The 21,398-nt window shown below is 47.6% G+C and overlaps 1 protein-coding gene across 30 annotated transcripts in view; it reads right to left on the reverse strand.

Moving 5' to 3' along the window:
• kif1aa (kinesin family member 1Aa) overlaps positions 1 to 21,398 on the reverse strand; it is a 326,170-nt gene that overhangs the window by 182,988 nt on the left and 121,784 nt on the right. For all 30 annotated transcript variants that reach the window (XM_072573022.1, XM_072573040.1, XM_072573019.1 and 27 more), the window contains exons 3-4: positions 11,459 to 11,535; positions 9,930 to 10,109 (exon numbers count right to left, since the gene is read on the reverse strand). In XM_072573022.1, coding sequence (XP_072429123.1) covers positions 9,930 to 10,109; positions 11,459 to 11,535 — 257 coding nt within the window. The remainder of the gene's footprint in view (positions 1 to 9,929; positions 10,110 to 11,458; positions 11,536 to 21,398) is intronic.

Genomic DNA, 21,398 nt, shown 5'->3' on the forward strand with positions numbered 1-21,398 from the left:
GGTGGAGGTCACCCAAGGGGATGTATGGGGAAGAGGTCACTGGTGGGAGTAGTCTATAGGCCCACCCAATAGTAATGCTACAGTGACACAGGCGATCAATCAAGAAATATCTGACACATGTAAGAATGCAATGGCAGTAATCATGGGGGACTTTAACATGCACATTGATTGGCCGAATCAATTCGGTAGAGGCAGTCTTGAAGAGAAGTTCATAGAACTCATCCATGATAACTTTCTTGAAAAGCATTTTACCGAATTATAAGGGAGCATGCAATCTTAGATCTGGTCCTGTGTAACGAGACAGGTAAAATTAAAGATCTCGTAGTTAAGGATCCTCTCAGAAAGAGTGATCACAGTATGATCATATTCCAGATACAAATGGAGGGTGAAATAGTATTATCTAAAACCAGGGTGTCATGCATAAACAAGGGTGACTATAATATCATGAGCAAAGCGTAGGCTAAATTAGACTGGAAACACAAGTTATATAGTGGAAGAGTTGGAAGAACAGTGGAGCACTTTCATAGAGATCTTTCACAGTGCTCAAGAAAAGTAGGTTCTGATCAAAACAAGGATAGCAAGGGTAGGAAGAGCCAGCCTTGAATAACCAAGGAAATAAACGAAGGCATGCAATTAAAAGCTCATGCTTACAAAATAGCCAAGAATAGTGGGAAACAGGAAGATGGGGGAAACTTCAAAAAGCAAAGAAGAACCACAAAGCAAGCAATAAAGAAAGGAAAGATAGATTATGAATGCAAACTAGGACAGAATATAAAAATAGCTCGGAAAAGTTTTTTATAAATATATAAAAGGAAAACTGGGCATCGGTCCCTTGCATGATGAGAAAGGGAAATTAATATTGGGTAATGCTGAAATGGCCGATGCCTTGAATAACTCTTTTGTGTCTTTGCAGTGGAAGATGTGTCTAATATGCCAAAGAATGATGTTAAGGATACAATGGGAGGTGAGGATCTCAATTCAATTGTTATCACTAAAGGGGTAATGTTGAGGAAACTTGAGGGTCCAAAGCTAGTTAAGTCCCCTGGTCCTGATGAAATGCATACCAAGGGTGCTGAAAGAAATGGCAGAAGTTATAATCAATGCATTAGTGGTGATTTACCAAAATCACTGGACTTTGGGCAGGCCCCAGTGGATTGGAAGACTGCAAATGTCACGCCACTGTTTAAAAAAGGGTGTAGGCAAAAGGCAGGAGGTTATCATTACAGAAGAAATAGTGAGACATCTGAATGGAAAGCATTCCATCAGGCAAATGCAGCATGGATTCAGGAAGAGAAGGTTGTGTTTGACAAATTTACTGCAGATCTTTAAGGATGTAACAAGCCTGGTGGATGGAGGGGAACAGGTGGACGTGGTATACTTGGATTTCTAGAAGGTGTTAGGTAAGGCATAAAAGACTCATCCATAAGAATGCATGGGGTTGCAGGGAATCTACTAGCCTAGATAGAGGACAAATTAACCAATAGAAAGCAGAGAGTTGGGATAAATGGATGTTTCTCTGGTTGGAGATCAGTGGTGAGCGGGGTGCCACAGGGGTCAGTGTTGGGACCACAACTGTTCGTGATATATAAATATATAAATGATTTGGAAGAGGAGACCAAGTGTAACATATCCCAGTTTGCTGATGACACTAAATTGAGTGGAAAGACAAACTGTGCAGAGAATGTAGAGAGGTTAAGTGAGTGGGCAAGGGTCTGGCTGATGGAGTACAATGTTGATAAATGTGAGGTCATCCACTTTGGAAGTAAAAATAGTAGGTCAGAATATAATTTAAATGGAGAAAGATTGCAACATGCTGTTATGCAGAGGGACTTAGGAGTGCTCGTACATGAATCGCTAAATGTTGATTTGCAGGTGCAACAGGTAATCAGGAAGGCAAGTGGAATATTGGATTTCATTGTGAGAGAGATTCAATTTAAGAGCAGAGAGGTTCTGCTGCAATTGTACAAGGTGTTGCTAAGGCCGCAGCTGGAGTATTGTGCACAGTTCTGGTCTCCTTACTTGAGGAAGGATATACTGGCTTTGGAGGTGGTGCAGAGGAAGTTCACCAGGTTGATTCCGGAGATGAGGGGGTTAGCCTATGAGGAAAGGCTGAGCCACCTGGGACTGTACTCAGTAGAATTTAGAAGAATGGATAGATCAGCCATGACCTTAATGAATTACAGAGCAGGCTCGATGGGCCAAGTGGCCCATTCCTGCTTCTATTACTATGAAACTATACCCAGGTAGTAGGTTGCAGGGCAGCATTGTAGGTGGTCACGGCTCGTCTTGCAGAGCTGGCTACAAGTCCTGTGGGATTTTCACATATTCTGTTCGGATCCTGAGGTGAGAGCTGCTTTTAATGTGGCAGCACTCGACAGCAACACCAGGTGGTGCCAATGTGCTTCCCAATTCAGAGTTCACCAAAGAAATTCGCTTGTCCCGGGGGAATCACACCAAACCAGTTAACAATTACAAAAGCAGCACTACATCAGAAAGAAGCAAGCCCGGGTTCATGTTAACAAATAGTATCTCACAGTTAGACTGTTCATCATATCAATGAGATTGCCATCAGACTCATTTGAATCAGCCCGGCATCCAATGAAACCATGGAGCAAAGGCTCGAAATTATAGACTGATTAACATTACACACTAGACTAGAGGGCACAGTGAGTACACGGCCTGTACTGGGGGGACAGTGAGTACATAGCCTGTATTGGGGGGACAGTGGCTACACGATCTGTACTGGGGGGACAATGAGTACACGGCGTGACTGGGAAGCACAGTGAGTACACTCCCTGTACTGGGGGACACAGTGAGTACACGGCCTGTAATGGGAACACAGTGAGTACATGGGCTCTACTGGGAACACAGTGAGTACATGGGCTCTACTGGGAACACAGTGAGGACACGGCCTGTACTGGGAATACAGTGAGGACACGGCCTGTACTGGGAACACAGTGAGTACACGGCCTGTACTGGGAACACAGTGAGTACATGGCCTGTACTGAGGGACACAGTGAGTACACAGCCTGTACTGGGAAGACAGTGAGTACATGGCTTGTACTGGTGGACACAGTGAGTACACGTCCTGTACTAGGGGATACAATGAGTACACGCCCTATACTGGGGAGCATAGTGAGTACACACCCTGTACTGAGGATACAGTGAGTACATGTCCTGTACTGGGGGATACAGTGAGTACACGGCCTTGACTGGGGGAACACAGTGAGTACACGACCTGTACTGGGGATACAGTGAGTACACAGCCTGTAATGGGAACACAGTGAGTACATGGGCTCTACTGGGAACACAGTGAGTACATGGCCTGTCCTGGGAATACAGTGAGTACATGGCCTGTACTGGGAATACAGTGAGGACACGGCCTGTACTGGGAATACAGTGAGGACACGGCCTGTACTGGGAACACAGTGAGTACACGGCCTGTACCGGGAACACAGTGAGTACACGGCCTATACTGGGAACACAGTGAGTACACGGCCTATACTGAGGGATACAGTGAGTACACACCCTGTACTGGGGACAGAGCGGGTACACACCCTGTACTGGGGGATACAGTGAGTACACAGCCTGTACTGGGGAGCACAGTGAGTACACACAATATACTTGGGAGCACAGTGAGTACAGGGCCTGTACTGGGGGATACAATGAGTACACAGCCTGTACTGGAGAGCACAGTGAGTACACACCTTCTACTGTGGGATACAGTGAGAACGTGTCCTTTATGGGGGACACAGTGAGTACACGGCCTGTACTGGGGGACACAGTGAGTACTTGGCCTGTCCTGGGGTCACAGTGAGTCCACGCCTTGTACTGGTGGACACAGTGAGTACACGACCTATACTAGGGGATACAGTGAGTACACACCCTGTAATGGGGATACAGTGAGTACACACCCTGTACTGGGGATACAGTGAGTACACACCCTGTACTGGAGGATACAGTGAGTACATGACCTGTACTGGGAGACAGTGAGTGTACGCCTTCTACTGCAGGTTACAGTGAGTACATGTCCTGTATGGGGGACACAGTGAGTATATGGCCTGTACTGGGGAACACAGTGAGTACACGCACTATATTTGGGAGCACAGTGAGTACACGGCCTGTACTGGGGAGCACAGTGAATACATAAGCTGTACTGGGAACACAGTGAGTACTCAGCCTGTACTGAGAACACAGTGAGTACACGGCCTATACTGGCGGACACAATGAGTACATGCCTTCTACTGGGGGATACAGTGAGTACACGCCCTGTACTGGGGAGCACAGTGAGTACATGACCTGTACTGGGAACACAGTGACTACACGGCCTGTACTGGGTGATACAATGAGTACATGGCCTGTACTGGGAGCACAGTGAGTACACGCCTTGTACTGGGGGACACAGTGAGTGCACAGCCTGTACTGGTGACACGGTGAGTACACACCCTCTACTGAGGGATACAGTGAGTACACACCCTGTACTGGGGAACACAGTGAGTACACGGCCTGTACTGGGGAGCACAGTGAGTACACGACCTGTGCTGGGAACACAGTGAGTACACAACGTGTACTGGGAACACAGTGAGTACACAGCCTGTACTGGGGAGCACAGTGTGTACACGCCTTGTACTGGGGGACACAGTGAGTACATGGCCTGTACTGGGGACACAGTGAGTACACGCCTTCTACTGGGTGATACAGTGAGGACACGCTCTGTACTGAAGGATACAATGAGTACACGGACTGTACTGGGGAGCACAGTGAGTACATGACTTATACTGGGAACACAGTGAGTACACGGCCTGTATTGGGGGACACAGTGATTACATGGCCTGTATTGGGGACACAGTGAGTACACGCCTTCTACTGGGTGATACAGTGTGTACACGCCCTGAACTGGGGACACAGTCAGTACTTGGCCTGTCCTGGGGACACAGTGAGTACACGCCTTGTACTGGGGGACACAGTGAGTACATGGCCTGTACTAGGGGATACAGTGAGTACATGACCTGTACTGGGAACACAGTGAGTACACGTCTGTACTGGGGGACACAGTGAGTACACAGCTTGAACTGGGGGATACAGTGAGTACACGGCCTATACTGGGGAGCACAGTGGGTACATGGCCTGTACTGGGGGATACAGTGAGTACACGGCCTGTACTGGGGACACAGTGAGTACACGGCCCGTACTGGGGGATACAATGAGTACATGACCTGTACTGGGGACACAGTGAGTACACACCCTGTACCTGGGGATACAGTGAGTACACGGCCTTTACTAGGGGATACGTTGAGTACACGCCCTGTACTGGGGAGCACAGTGAGTACACACCCTGTACCTGGGGATACAGTGAGTACACGGCCTTTACTAGGGGATACGTTGAGTACACGCCCTGTACTGGGGAGCACAGTGAGTACACGACCTGTACTGGGGACACAGTGAGTACACGGCCCGTACTGGGGGATACAATGAGTACACAACCTGTACTGGGGAGCACAGTGAGTACACACCCTGTACCTGGGGATACAGTGAGTACACGGCCTTTACTAGGGGATACGTTGAGTACACGCCCTGTGCTGGGGAGCACAGTGAGTACACGACCTGTACTGGGGACACAGTGAGTACACGGCCCGTACTGGGGGATACAATGAGTACACGACCTGTACTGGGGACACAGTGAGTACACACCCTGTACCTGGGGATACAGTGAGTACACGGCCTTTACTAGGGGATACATTGAGTACACGCCTTGTACTGGGGACACAGTGAGTACACGCCTTGTACTGGGGACACAGTGAGTACACGGCCTGTACTGGGGACACAGTGAGTACACGACCTGTACTGGGGGATACAATGAGTACACAACCTGTACTGGGGAGCACAGTGAGTACACACCCTGTACCTGGGGATACAGTGAGTACACGGCCTTTACTAGGGGATACGTTGAGTACACGCCCTGTGCTGGGGAGCACAGTGAGTACACGACCTGTACTGGGGACACAGTGAGTACACGGCCCGTACTGGGGGATACAATGAGTACACGACCTGTACTGGGGACACAGTGAGTACACACCCTGTACCTGGGGATACAGTGAGTACACGGCCTTTACTAGGGGATACATTGAGTACACGCCTTGTACTGGGGACACAGTGAGTACACGCCTTGTACTGGGGACACAGTGAGTACACGGCCTGTACTGGGGACACAGTGAGTACACGACCTGTACTGGGGACACAGTGAGTACACGGCCTGTACTGGGAACACAGTGAGTACACGGCCTGTACTGGGGGACACAGTGAGTACACGGCCTGTACTGGGGGACACAGTGAGTACATGGCCTGTACTGGGGAGACACACCCTGTACTGTGGGAACACAGCCTGTACGGCAGGATGCACAGCTTGTAATGAGTAAACACAGCCTATTTTGGGAGGATAGACAGAGTGTATAATCGGATGTGTAGCCTGCACTTGGAGATTCAGCCTGTATTCAGGAATACAGTCATACTGGGGGACATGGCCTGTACCAGGGGACACTGTGATGACACAGCCTGTACTGGGGAGATGCACCTGTACAGGGGGAACACAGCCTGTCCGGGGGGAAACACAGCCTGCACAGGGGAGGAAACACAGCCTGTACGGGGGGAACACAGCCTGTCCGGGGGGAACACAACCTGTATGGGGGGGAGCACAGCCTGTACGGGGGGAGCACAGCCTGTACGGGGGGAGCACAGCCTGTACGGGGGGAACACAGCCTGCATGAGGGGAGCACACCCTGTACGGGAGGAGCACACCCTGTACTGTGGGAACATAGCCTGTCCGGGGGGAACACAGCCTGTACAGGGGGAACACAGCCTGTACTATGGGAACACAGCCTGTACAGGGGGAAGCACAGCCTGTACGGGGGAACACAGCCTGTACGGGGGGAACACAGCCTGTACGGGGGAACACAGCCTGTACAGGGGAACACAGCCTGTACGGGGGGAACACAGCCTGTACTATGGGAACACAGCCTGTACAGGGGGAAGCACAGCCTGTACGGGGAAACACAGCCTGTACGGGGGAACACAGCCTGTACGGGGGGGAATCACAGCCTGTACGGGGGGAACACAGCCTGTACTATGGGAACACAGCCTGTACAGGGGGAAGCACAGCCTGTACGGGGGAACACAGCCTGTACGGGGGGAATACAGCCTGTACGGGGGGAACACAGCCTGTACGGGGGGAACACAGCCTGTACTATGGGAACACAGCCAGTACAGGGGGAACACAGCCTGTACGGGGGGAAACACAGCCTGTACGGGGGAACACAGCCTGTACGGGGGGGAATCACAGCCTGTACGGGGGGAACACAGCCTGTACGGGGGGAACACAGCCTGTACTATGGGAACACAGCCAGTACAGGGGGAACACAGCCTGTACGGGGGGAAACACAGCCTGTACGGGGGAACACAGCCTGTACGGGGGGGAATCACAGCCTGTACGGGGGGAACACAGCCTGTACTATGGGAACACAGCCTGTACAGGGGGAAGCACAGCCTGTACGGGGGAACACAGCCTGTACGGGGGGAATACAGCCTGTACGGGGGGAACACAGCCTGTACGGGGGGGAACACAGCCTGTACAGGGGAACACAGCCTGTACGGGGGGAACACAGCCTGTACTATGGGAACACAGCCAGTACAGGGGGAACACAGCCTGTACGGGGGGAAACACAGCCTGTACGGGGGAACACAGCCTGTACGGGGGGGAATCACAGCCTGTACGGGGGGAACACAGCCTGTACGGGGGGAACACAGCCTGTACGGGGGAACACAGCCTGTCCGGGGGGAACACAGCCTGTACGGGGGGAACACAGCCTGTACTATGGGAACACAGCCAGTACAGGGGGAACACAGCCTGTACGGGGGGAAACACAGCCTGTACGGGGGGAACACAGCCTGTATGGGGGGAACACAGCCTGTACGGGGGGAACACAGCCTGTACGGGGGGAACACAGCCTGTACTGTGGGAACACAGCCTGTACGGGGGGATCACAGCCTGTATGGGGGGAACACAGCCTGTACTGTGGGAACACAGCCTGTACTGTGGGAACACAGCCTGTACGGGGGGAACACAGCCTGTACGGGGGGGAACACAGCCTGTACGGGGGGAACACAGCCTGTACGGGGGGAACACAGCCTGTACTGTGGGAACACAGCCTGTACGGGGGGGAACACAGCCTGTACGGGGGGAACACAGCCTGTACGGGGGGAACACAGCCTGTACTGTGGGAACACAGCCTGTACGGGGGAACACAGCCTGTACGGGGGGAATACAGCCTGTACGGGGGGAACACAGCCTGTACAGGGGAACACAGCCTGTACGGGGGGAACACAGCCTGTACTATGGGAACACAGCCAGTACAGGGGGAACACAGCCTGTACGGGGGGAAACACAGCCTGTACGGGGGAACACAGCCTGTACGGGGGGGAATCACAGCCTGTACGGGGGGAACACAGCCTGTACGGGGGGAACACAGCCTGTACGGGGGAACACAGCCTGTCCGGGGGGAACACAGCCTGTACGGGGGGAACACAGCCTGTACTATGGGAACACAGCCAGTACAGGGGGAACACAGCCTGTACGGGGGGAAACACAGCCTGTACGGGGGGAACACAGCCTGTATGGGGGGAACACAGCCTGTACGGGGGGAACACAGCCTGTACGGGGGGAACACAGACTGTACTGTGGGAACACAGCCTGTACGGGGGGATCACAGCCTGTACGGGGGGAACACAGCCTGTACTGTGGGAACACAGCCTGTACGGGGGGAACACAGCCTGTACGGGGGGAACACAGCCTGTACGGGGGGGAACACAGCCTGTACGGGGGGAACACAGCCTGTACTGTGGGAACACAGCCTGTACTGTGGGAACACAGCCTATACGGGGGGAACACAGCCTGTACGGGGGGGAACACAGCCTGTACGGGGTGAACACAGCCTGTACTGTGGGAACACAGCCTGTACGGGGGGATCACAGCCTGTACTGTGGGAACACAGCCTGTACGGGGGGAACACAGCCTGTACTGTGGGAACACAGCCTGTACGGGGGGAACACGGCCTGTACTGGGGGAACACAGCCTGTACAGGGAGAAGCACCCTGTACGGGGGGAACACAGCCTGTACGGGGGGATCACAGCCTGTACGGGGGGAACACAGCCTGTACAGGGAGAAGCACAGCCTGTACGGGGGGAACACAGCCTGTACGGGGGGAACACAGCCTGTACTGTGGGAACACAGCCTGTACTGTGGGAACACAGCCTATACGGGGGGAACACAGCCTGTACGGGGGGGAACACAGCCTGTACGGGGGGAACACAGCCTGTACTGTGGGAACACAGCCTGTACGGGGGGATCACAGCCTGTACTGTGGGAACACAGCCTGTACGGGGGGAACACAGCCTGTACTGTGGGAACACAGCCTGTACGGGGGGAACACAGCCTGTACGGGGGGAACACAGCCTGTACAGGGAGAAGCACAGCCTGTACGGTGGGAACACAGCCTGTACGGGGGGATCACAGCCTGTACGGGGGGAACACAGCCTGTACGGGGGGAACACAGCCTGTACTGTGGGAACACGGCCTGTACGGGGGGGAACACAGCCTGTACGGGGGGAACACAGCCTGTACGGGGGGAACACAGCCTGTACGGGGGGGAACACAGCCTGTACGGGGGGAACACAGCCTGTACAGGGGGAACACCGCCTATACAGGGGGAAACACGGCCTGTACAGGGAGAAGCAGTGTTTGCAGAGCCTTATCCTGCCCAAACAGGAGGAGAGGGGAGATGATGCTTTTATCAGTGAGCATTGAAAACCATGCTGGCGGATGGTGATGACAGTGCCACAGCTGGGCAGCCTCCATGAGCAGAGCCCTAGGTTTTACCTGTGGGATAATTCCCTGCTGCTCCTTCTCCTGTTTGCCCATCATGGTATAGGACTTCCCTGCCCCAGTCTGTCCATAGGCAAAGATGCAGACGTTGTATCCTTCGAAGGCATGTTCCAGCATCTCTTCCCCAATGTCTCGGTACACCTGCTGCTGGGAGGCATAGTTGATGTCGGCCGGCTGGGATGAAGACAGCAAATGGTCATTGTTAGGATACATCTCAGTCTCCTCCATCATTAACTCGGTCTCAATCTCCTCACGTCCACCAGCCCCAAGTGCACCACATTCCTCTCTAAACCCTACAATAATGACATCAAAGGCAGCCTCTAAAATTGGAGGTTCATTTATGCAAGGGGATGGACTGCTACTTTGTGTAACAATGAATACAGAGGGTCCTTCAGAAAATCAATCATTAACAAAGAGGACATAAAACTGAACAGAATAAACACGTCTAGGTTAGTCACAGCACATGTCGGGTAGAGAGTAAAGTGTCTTTACACTGTCCTGTCAAACAAACTCAGGATTTATAAGCATTCAGTTGATACAATATGGATTATATATACGCTGATAAATCAATCAATTGCCTGATGATAGGTTCAGCTTGAGTTACTGTCAGTATTAGAAATGTCAGTTCCTTTTAATGTCAACCAGAACAGCAGGAGAGCAGTTCATTGTATCAGAGCTGGGTTCTTATGGCTCAGTGGTTGTGTCCCTACTTCTGGGCCAAGAGGCCTGGGTTCAAATCCCGCTTATTCCAGAGATATGTCAGAGCGTCTCTGAACAGATCAATTAGAAAATATCAGGAGTTGGGTCCTTAAGAGCGGGTCCAGGCAGCGGAATGTGTTGGGGGTTGTAGTTCCTGACGGCCTACCTCTTCTCTGTGGCAATGCCCAGATCTGGGTGTCCTTGGAAAGGGAGCATGTGATGCCCACCAACACCCTCGAGGCATTCAGAAAAAGTGGACACTGCAAGAGGTGGAATGCATTCATTTCCCCCCCAACTCCTTTTTAATTTAATCCCCTTTTCCTCTTTCTTTACCCTTCCCTTCTTCTGTTTTATTCATTCATGGGACAAGGGCATCACTGGCATAGCCCAGCATTTATTGCCCATCCCCAATTGCCCAGAGGGCAATTAAGAATCAACCATAATGCAGGGGGCCTGGAGTTACATGTAGACCAGACCGGGTAAGGATGGCAATTTCCTTCCCGAAACGACATTAGTGAAGCAGACGAGAGTATCCCCACAGTTGGCAATGGTTTTATGGTCACCAGCAGGCTCTTAATTCTATATTTTTATTGAATTCAAATTCCACTTTCTGCCATGGCAGGATTTGAACCTTTTTAAAAACTGAATAGCTGGAATTCTGGGGGGCATGGATTATAATTTGTCCATTGTTTAGTTTGATTTGGTGGTAGTTTGGGTCCTGCCTCAAAGCATTTTGGGAAAAGTGGGCATCGCAGGGACTGGACTGCACTATCTCTGCATACTCCCCTCTGTTCCTCAGACTAAAGTCTCAGTGGGCTACATACCGTGGTGTGGGACCAGTAGGAATAGTCAAAGTTGAAACTTTTCGGGGCCTCCTTGGGCTGCTTTGGATTAACGATTGCTGCAAAAGAACAGAGAGAGAGAGAGAGACAAACAAAGGGAAGGTTGTGTTAGTGCAACATTCAAACAACTTCCACCTCATCTAATCACAATAAAGGGAGCAAGACAAACATCAAGGCATTTCATAAACAGGAGGTGGCATTTTGGAAATAAAAGTGTCCAAAGAGGATTGGTGCTGAAAGCTTCAGCCGTGGCTCATTTTCTATTCTTGCCTCTGATGCAGAAGGTTCCAAGTCCCATTTGGTTCAGTCTGTTACTCCAGAAGGGAGGTGCAGTAATTACAGAGAAGTTGTTAAACTGAGGCTCCTGTCTACCCTTTCAATTGGACATTTAAGGGCCCTCTTGTGGCACAGTGGTACTGTCCCTACCATTGGACTGGGACTTCAAGTCCCACTGCTCCAGAGGTGTGTAATAATACCTCTGAACAGGTTGGTTAGAAAAATAGAGAAAGGTTTAGAGCAGCAGTCTGGGAAATAGAATGGGCAGTGTATATAGCTATCAGATAGAAAGATCAAACCAAATGGCTAGTGATCATGCCTGGTCAAGCATAATCTGTTGAGTAATATAATTACAAATTAATTAAAGGCACATTTACATATCTCTGTCAACATCATATACTGAAATCATTTCCTTCCTCGTGCACTTTGCCGGTAAAAATGTCTATGTTCAAGATGGGGTATCACTTCTATGAGAAAGCTTCCAAAAGATCTTCACTCTAATCCAGTAATACCACTTTTTGAAGAAGGACACTCCTGGTGCCCTGGCTAACATTCATCCTGAAACATCAATTCCATAAGGAAACCAGGAGAAGAGTTGGCTTGCGGATACCTGACGGATCTTGAGACATTCTAGATCATTTTGAGCATATTTCAAAAGGTACCTTCAACTGCAGTTTGCAACACAGTAGAAAGGATCTATCTTTCTCATCTGGTCCCTTGTTCCTGTGCTGAGCAAAATGCAGGACAAGAGTTGAAGGTCTATTCTGGTAACTGAGAACCTGGGCACCTCTCTACAGCCACAATAGACACCCTGTGTTTGGTAACATCCCCATTTCTGCATCAGAACTTTTCAGTGACTGATATCAGTCTTGGGTGGTTTAGTCAGGTAAACTTAGGAAATAGGAAAGGTAGGCCATTCTTCCCTTGGGTTTTCTCTGTCGTCCAAGGTGATCATGGCTGATCATCCAACTCAGTATCCTGTTCTGCTTCCTCATCTACCTTTTTGTCATTTTAGCCCAAAGAATTATGCCTAACTCCTTCGTGAAGTCACTCAATATTTTGACCTCAGCCACTTTCTGTGGCAGAGAATTCCACAGGCTCACCACTCTCTGTGAGGAGATCTTTCTCCTCATCTCAATCCAAAATGGCCTTGTCTGTATCCTTTGACCATGTTCCCCTGGTTCTGGAAGGCCATGTTTCAGTGGGTCCTGATGTGAATGATTCCCTTAGGTCTCTGAAGAGTTTTATGCCAAAATCAGCATATGATGACCAATCAATAAAGCAGCAGCAATAGGGGTTACTGTCTAGGGGCTGGAACTTACATAAGATACTGCCCCTTTGACTTGGAACTCTGATGCTGGCTCTGGTTTGAAGGCAGGGAGACTGCTGGCCTACTTTGACCTTTCCACCCTTGATATAACTTGTCTCTTTATGCTGAATGAATGAAGAGGTGGCACAGTGGCTCAGTGGTTAGCACTACTGCCTCACAGCACCAGGGTCCCAGGTTCAATTCCAGCCTCGGGTAACTGTGTGGAGTTTGCACATTCTCCCCATGTCTGCGTGGGTGTCCTCTGGGTACTCTGGTTTCCTCCCACAGTCCAAAGATGTGCAGATCTGGTGAATTGGCCATGCTAAATTGCCCCATAATGTTAGGTCAATTAGTCAGAAGAAAACGGGTCTGGGTGGGTTACTCTTCAGGGGGGTCGGTGTGGACTGGTTGGGCCGAAGGGCCTGTTTCCATACCGTAGGGAATCTAATACCAGCAAACAGGTATAGATTGTCCGTTTGAGTAGGTTTCAAACAGGCACTAATAGCTCTGTAAGCTGCCTTAAGAATATGATGCAGCTTCTTTAAGTGTCTATCGTTCTAAAGTGTAGTTTTTTTGAATGAAATTAGAATATATTATTTAATCCATAAGGCATTGAATAGCCTTCCTAAATAACCTTTCTCTCACATGCACTTACACACTAACACTGAGAAGTTATCAATCACCAGTGAGGGCAAACAGGGTGGTGGTCTGAATTAGGATCACAGCAATTAATTGATTACAATTAACCATAGCAGGGCTTTGCATCATCAGTAACTAATCCTATTCACTGTATCCTGAAATTTGAGGTGATTAGTTACAGGATATAAATTTAACTTCGGCTAAGAGGTACGTGCTAAGGTTACTGATTGGCATGTGTCTGGAGGATGATGATAATCTTGGATTTTGAATGCAATTATGGTTCTATTAAAAATCACTGCCGGTGACGGCAAAATCTAATGGTTACCATGGAAACTGCAAGCATGGAAGGTGATTAAAGACACTGGTTTAGATCCTGACTTAAATGGAAATAAAAGTCAAGTTCCTTGCATTATAAGACACATGGTGCCATTCTTTCTTACTCTGGGTAGTCTTTACCTTGTGTCTCCTACCCTTGGGTGGCTTCTCCTCTCCACAGCCACTCCTGAATGCTAGGGACAACTGCCTCACTACCATCTCCTCAGTGGTCTAAGCATCTTTGTGATCAAACCAAAGCTCAGTCATACAGGAGGACCTGGACAAGTAGCATCCTGAGGAACTTGTCACATCTGTGAGAGGGGGTGTGGAGTTCCTTGGTAAAAAGACTTTTCTTTTTGTTTATTCTTTAATGTGGGCAACACTGGCATGGCCAGCGTTTGTTGCCCATTCCGAGTTGCCCTTGAACGGTGTGGTTTGTTTGGCAGTTTCTAAGGACAACTAAGAGTCAACCACATTGCTGCGAGTTTGGAATCACACATAGGCCAGAACAGTAAAGCACCATTTTACAACAGTGACTATCTCAGGATCACCATTACTGAGGTTAACTTTTGATCCCAGGTTTTATTAATTAAATTGAAATTCCACCAGCTGCCGAAGGTTCTGGATCCCTCACTCAGTTACACTCCAACTGTTCCAGCATCACCCCTCAGCTTAGTATTTGTCCTCTTAAATCCCACCTTGGCACATAGAAAATTCAAATCAAATTTCACTCACAGAATTCATCTACCAATTTGAATTCTCACACTCATTGTACGATAATTAGTTGACCATTGTTGGGGTATTACTAGACAGGAGACAAACCATTCAAATTTAAACAATAGATTGCAGTTCAGATATAGAAATATTAAAAATAAACCTTGCATTGTATCACACATGTCATGACCACAGAATATCCCAGGGCACTATTGAAATGTAGGAAATGCAGCAGACAATCTGCAAAGTTAGATCCCACAACAGCAAGGTGAGCTGAAACTGACTGGCAGCTTTCCTAATCTCTTGTTGCTTGTTGCTGCTTATATTCAATTCAGTGAGCTTATCTGGGATTTTCAAAGCTGCCTTCTGTCGTAATCATTGAGTCTGGATCAGTTTAAAAGTTCCAGGGTCAACTAACCCAAGTTGATGAAAACAGCAAAGGGCAAAAGTTCATTAAAATCTATTGTAGTACAAAAATGGTGAAGTTATTCATCAAGGGAATAGTTATGCTGAACTGTCATTATTTTTGTCTACATGTTACGTTATTGCTCCTGTTCATTCACTTTTAATGTATTGGTTTCACTGTTGTGACTTACAGTACTGTCTGCTGCTTCAAAGACAAGGAAGAATCTCATAAAGACAGTGAGACAGATCCATTGGCTGGCGTAATCTAGAAAGGAGATTTACTGTTTGACGTGCTGCGAGTTGTAAGAAACCTATTTAACTACCTGGATACCACTCTTTAGGGATTGGCATTCATTTGTATGCCTGGTCAAAGGAGAGTAATAATACTCAAAAAAACCTATAAACAAGGAGCGATGGGAAAATTATCAGGTTAAAGTGTAAGATGACGTATCAGTTTGGCCTGTTAAATAAACAGTGAGACAGGTGCCCTGAGCATTCTGTTTCTTTGGAGAATTGAGACAAATGTCTTTAGAAAATCCCAAAGGTGCTGCGTGAGCTTTCTAAGGTTGACTGTAGCTTGTGGAACGCCCCATTCCCTTGAGAATCACCATGGCTGAAGGTTGAGGTAGAGAGGAAAACTGAAGGGGAGAAACTCGTAATGATTCAGTGCAATACTGTTCCCTAAGACAACGCAAACTCAGTATAAATTTATTCCCTCCCACTGCCTGCTAGTCATTTTCACTGCTCCTCTGTGATTAAGTCATAACCTCCCCCAGTGAGCCAGCCTTTATATCATGGAATCATCATAGTATCATAGAAACCCAGCAGTGTGGAAGCAGGCTATTCAGCCCATCAATATCTTTCTAGTTTGTGAGCATTGCTGGACTATTTGACCTACAGGACAGTTCATTGCCTGGTGTATTTTCAGCCAGAATTAGAATAGAAATGGCACCTTCGCATCCTCAGGAAGAATCACACAACACCAGGTTATAGTCCAACAGGTTTAATGGGAAGCACGAGCTTTTGTAGCGCTGCTCCTTCAGCAGGTGGTTGTGGAGTCAGGGTCGCATGCATCTGAGAGGGCACTTGGGTCCTTGACTCTGTACAGATTCCTTCAAGTGAAGTGTCAGGCTGTGGAGTTAGGCTTGAACCCACAACCTGCTGGCCCTGAGGTAGGAGTATTACCACTGATGAAAGACCAAACAGTTGAACAATCAGTCATCAAGTGGGGCAGCCCTAAATGGTTTCACCTCTCCTTAGCACTAACATACCATAAGAAATTACAGAGAGTTGTGAATACAGCCCAGTAAATCATGCAAGCCAACCTTTCATCCAATGACTGAATCTATACTTCCTGCTGCCTCAGAAAGACAGCCAACATAATCAAAGACCCCTCTTAGCCCAGTTATAATTTCTTCCAAACACACTTCCATTGGATAGAAGATACAAAAGCTGAATCACATGGACCAATAGATTCAAGAACAGCTTCTTTCCCACTGTTATTAGGCAGCTGAATGGACCTCTCAAATTTAAAATTTAATGTTGATCTCACTCTTTGTGCACCTTCTCTACAGTTGTAACATTGTATTCCTCTGTTCTATTACTCCTACTGCACTTTATATAGTCTGATCTGCTTGTATTGCATGCAAAAGAAAAGTTTTAACTGTACCTAGGTACATGCAACAATAATAAATCAAATCAAATTAATAGCAGGATTTCAGCTGCTTATGGTCAGATCAGTTAACTCAACTTGGAATCTGGGGCTTGGCCAAATCTCATTGGAGCCATCTTGGAGGGCCAACTTTGCCCTGTGTGTGCTACAGGCCTTGGGTACAATTTCTTTAAAGGATCCTAATGATAAAGCATCAGTCTTGAGGCTCCGTGTATTTTGTTTCCTTTGTGCAGATCATAGCAAAAATAGACTATTAATATTCAATTTTCACCATTTGTCTTTAACACCTGAGACTTCCATGCACCAGAATTAGGTTTAAAAAGGATATTACTTACCTAAAATGGTGGATTGGTGGATGTAAACATGTGACAAGCCTGGGCAACCCATATATTGTCTATAAAACTGGCTGCATTGCCATTTGCATCAAGAAGCTTGTATCTCTTGTTTCACTCACACTCAGCTGACAGCTTCATAGATTGGGAAATGGAGCAGCTTGCTCGACTGTCAGATAACTGGCTTGGAAAGACAACGTACAGACTTGGGAATATACAAATGAAACTATATCAAGGGCTGCCTGTTGCACTAAAGCAAGAAAAATGGAATTATAAACATGAAATGGAAGATATGCCCTCTGCCTGTTTGTCTGACTGTCTCTCTCTCTCAACCCCTAAAAGCCAGTAGCCAGTGAAAAAGCAACTTGGGTAAAAATACCGTTTGCTGTAAAATCAAGATTACAAGCTTTGCTAGTCTTGAGCAAATGGGATGACTGCTGAGCAGGTGGGACTCAGGTTTCACCTCGGAACTCACGGATTGCCAAAAAGTTTAAACTATTATTCATGTTGTGTTGAAGTCTTAAAGTTGCATTGTCCTACTTCTCTCAGTACATCTTTATGCATATATTCTTGTAGATAATAAAGCTGCATTCTCTATCACTCAAATCTGGGAACTGACTCAAATTTTGATCTGGTTTATACTTGACGGAATTTAGAAGGATGAGAGGGGAATCTAATTGAAATGTACGGAATACTGAGTGGCCTGGACAGAGTGGATGTTGGGAAAATGTTCCTATTGGTAGGACAGTCTAGGACCCAAGGGCATACTCTTAGAGTAAAGGGAAGACAGTTTTGAGTGGAGATAAAGAAAAACTTCTCCAGCCAGAGAGTGGGGCATCTATGGAATTCATTGCCACAGAAGGCTGTGGGTGCCAGGTCATTAGGTACATTTAAAACTGAGATAGATGGTTTCTTGAGTATGAAGGGGATCAAGGGTTACATGGAGAAAGTGGGAGAATGGGGCTGAGAAACTTATCAGCCATGTTTGAATAGCAGAGCAGACTCGATGGGCTGAATGGCCTAATTTCTGCTCCTATGTCTTCTGGTCTCATGGTTAATTAGGTACAATAGATGTGAGATCCTAAAAGGATTTTTTTTAAAAATGATTGTGACTGGATGACGAGGGATTTAAAAAGAGGGGAGCTGATCACCCTCCCCTTCTGGTCATAATATCTTTTTAAGGGGGTTCCTGACTGTAGTGCTATCTCCTTAGGGGCTCATGGTGATGAAGTTGCTCTGTTGTGGGGTCCCACAGCTCTCACACACACACACACACTGTACAGTATGTGTCAAGGTGCTGACTGTCCATCACTGAGTTGCTCCTAGTCCTGGTGCACTCCTCTTTAACGGATCCCATTGGTGATACCTCCTATTTAAGTCTTCCTGGTGGTATCCCTTTGTTTCAGATGCCGGGACACAATCCAGGTTTGCTAATGGGAGGGGTTTCTCGGAGCCCATTAATAAAATCAACTGAAACTAAATCACATCCACCCACCAGGCAATCAACACGGCCACCTGCATCAACCAGGAGATGGATTGGTGATGATTGGGTCCAAGTTCTGATAGGCCGAGGAGAAGACCTAGTCACGAGAACTAATGCTCCTGTCGTCAAGGATGTAAGTAACACAGGGAAGTTGACGGGAAAGTCAGTGTATTGAACAGGAAGATTGAGCTAAGGATCAGAGGTAAAGTCGCAAATATATCTTTGCTGATACATTATCAAATTGACAACCACTATTTCTCATGTTTCAGTCGAATGATCTTACCCTTCCGGATAGTGTTCATCATTCAGAGAACAGCTGGGGCCTCCCCTCACTCCTCAGGCTGAGTGTACCAGAAGGCATGATATCAAACTATACAGTTCAAGCAGATCACACCCCACTTTGCACTGAGGTGAGTCACCTTTAATGGGCAGAGCTAAGGAACATTGCTGTCTGAGGGTAGGTAAAGGTCTCTGTCTCTCTGCTGTGAACCTAGGGACTCCTGCTGTAGTGGTTACGAGAGATCAGGATGGAATTCCACATCCTGATTCTCCACAGCTTGTCTATGCTTACTGTCAATAACATGAGGCAGTCCCGTCTGCGTGAATTTGTATTGATTTAGCTCAATCAAGAGAAAAACAGGAAATAATTACCAGGATACAGGGCAGGCAATGTTCTTTAGAATCGTAAAATAATAATCCTTTCTGATATTGATATGCTTCGTCAATTCTGTCATTAACTCCTGGTTAGAGCTACTAGTCAACAGCTGTCCAATATAAAATAAAAGATTATGAGTTTTTAATTACATCACCTATGGCCTCAGATATCCCAATGGATGTACAACCATGACGCACTTTCAAAGCGTTTTCACTGTCATTATGTTGGATTGCATTCCAACACAGAGCTAGAACAATTAGCTCAAACATAACATGTTAGCATTTACCCTCCCTGCAGGCAAATACATCCAATCACATTTACCCCTCTTGATACCATATCACTTCAACCCTATGTTCAGCTATCTAGCCCATTCTTGAAACATGCAGCGATTGGGTCACAATTCCAAATTGCTCTTCGATAATATCATGGCGACCAACATGACAATCTCTGTCATAAAAAAAACATAGAAACTCAAGAGGAACAAACTACAGTGAGCAAGATATTAAATGCATGGTTAGCTTATCAAGGGTTTAGACCTACCTTGGATTAGATAGTTTTTCTGTCTTATGTCATTTGTACCATTCAAGGCCTTACCTTAAGTATCAATTAACTAATAACCCAGAGAGATGAACTAGTGAAAATTCAGCAATAATGGGAAATGCTGGACGACATTTTGAAACATCTGAGACAAGTATGTCTCATTTCCCAGTTTTACCGTTTTTTCCTTCTGAGAAAAGAACAATCCCTTGGTTTGATTCCATCCTTTAGCTCACTTCTGAGTATCTGTCAGTCTGCATTTAAAGCGTTCTAACTTTTGATTAGATTGTCTCCATCATTTTACACATGACCCATTCAAACCCCATGAGTAGGTTCCACCCTCTCAATCAATCTACGTTTTCACTGTCATTATGTAGGATTACATTCCAACACAGAGCTAGAACAATTAGCCCAAGCATTACAAGTTAGCATTTACCCTCCCTGCGGGCAAATACATCATCTGCAGGCCTTGTTTAAATTTTGGGCAATATTCCAATTCTGGGTAATTTTTAAAAACAATTCATTCACAGGTTGCAGGTATCACTGTCTAGGCCAACATTTATTGCCCAACCTAATTGCCCAGGGTGCAGTTAGGAGTCATTCACATTTTTGTGGCTGTGGAGTCACATATAGGCCAGACCAGATAAAGATGGCAGTTTCCCTTCCCAAAAGGATGGTAGTAAACTAAGTGGCCTTCTACGACAATTGACAGCTTGGTTCCCAATGTCCTCATCAGTATCTCTCTCTTTCTCTGAAATCCTTTCTCAGTTTCATTCTCTGCCATTCTCCCTCTCTCTCTCTCTCTGTTTCCATTATTCTGTCCACAATCACCCCCTCTCTCTCTTTTGCTTCTCTCTGTTCCTTCTTTCTATGTCTCTCCCCCTCACTTCAACTCTGTCTCTGCCTCCCACTCTCTGTTTCCATCATCTTTCTTTGTTCCTTATTCCTTCAAGATTGATCACCCTGCAGCCTGTCTGCTCTCATTAAGACCGTGTCACATTGCCAGCTGTTAGATGACAGCCGGTCACCACGGCGACAGCAGATGGAAGAAACTTCCATCAGCAGATCAATAATTTACAATGCTAGGGCCTGGCTGTCTGCCCATTTCATGTGAAGCGTTCAAACAGGAAAATCAGGCATTCACATCGTGAAGAACAAAACAAAATAAGTAACAGAGCTCACGTGTCGTGTTCCTGACCGGAATGATTTTTAAAGAAAATTCAAGATGCAGTCTTAGGAACAGCCTACTAGCCAAACTCTTCTCTCCCAATGAAATTTTTACACTGACTGGTACCTTTCGATCCTCAGGAATATAAGAAACATCACAGAATCCCTACAATGTGGAAGCAAGCCATTCAGCCCATTGAGCCTACACTGACCCTCCAAAGAGGGTCCCACCCAGGTCCAACCCTCCCCCACCCACACCACCCACCCCACCCCACCCCACCCCACCCCACCCCACCCCACCCCACCCCACCCCACCCCACCCCACCCCACATCCTTCCCTTTCCCTGTAACCTGCCTTTACCATGTCCAATCCACCTAACCTGCACATCTTTCGACTGTGGGAAGAAACAATAGCACC

Source organism: Chiloscyllium punctatum, chromosome 6 (assembly GCF_047496795.1).
Source record: "Chiloscyllium punctatum isolate Juve2018m chromosome 6, sChiPun1.3, whole genome shotgun sequence".
NCBI classification, from domain to species: Eukaryota; Metazoa; Chordata; class Chondrichthyes; order Orectolobiformes; family Hemiscylliidae; genus Chiloscyllium; species Chiloscyllium punctatum.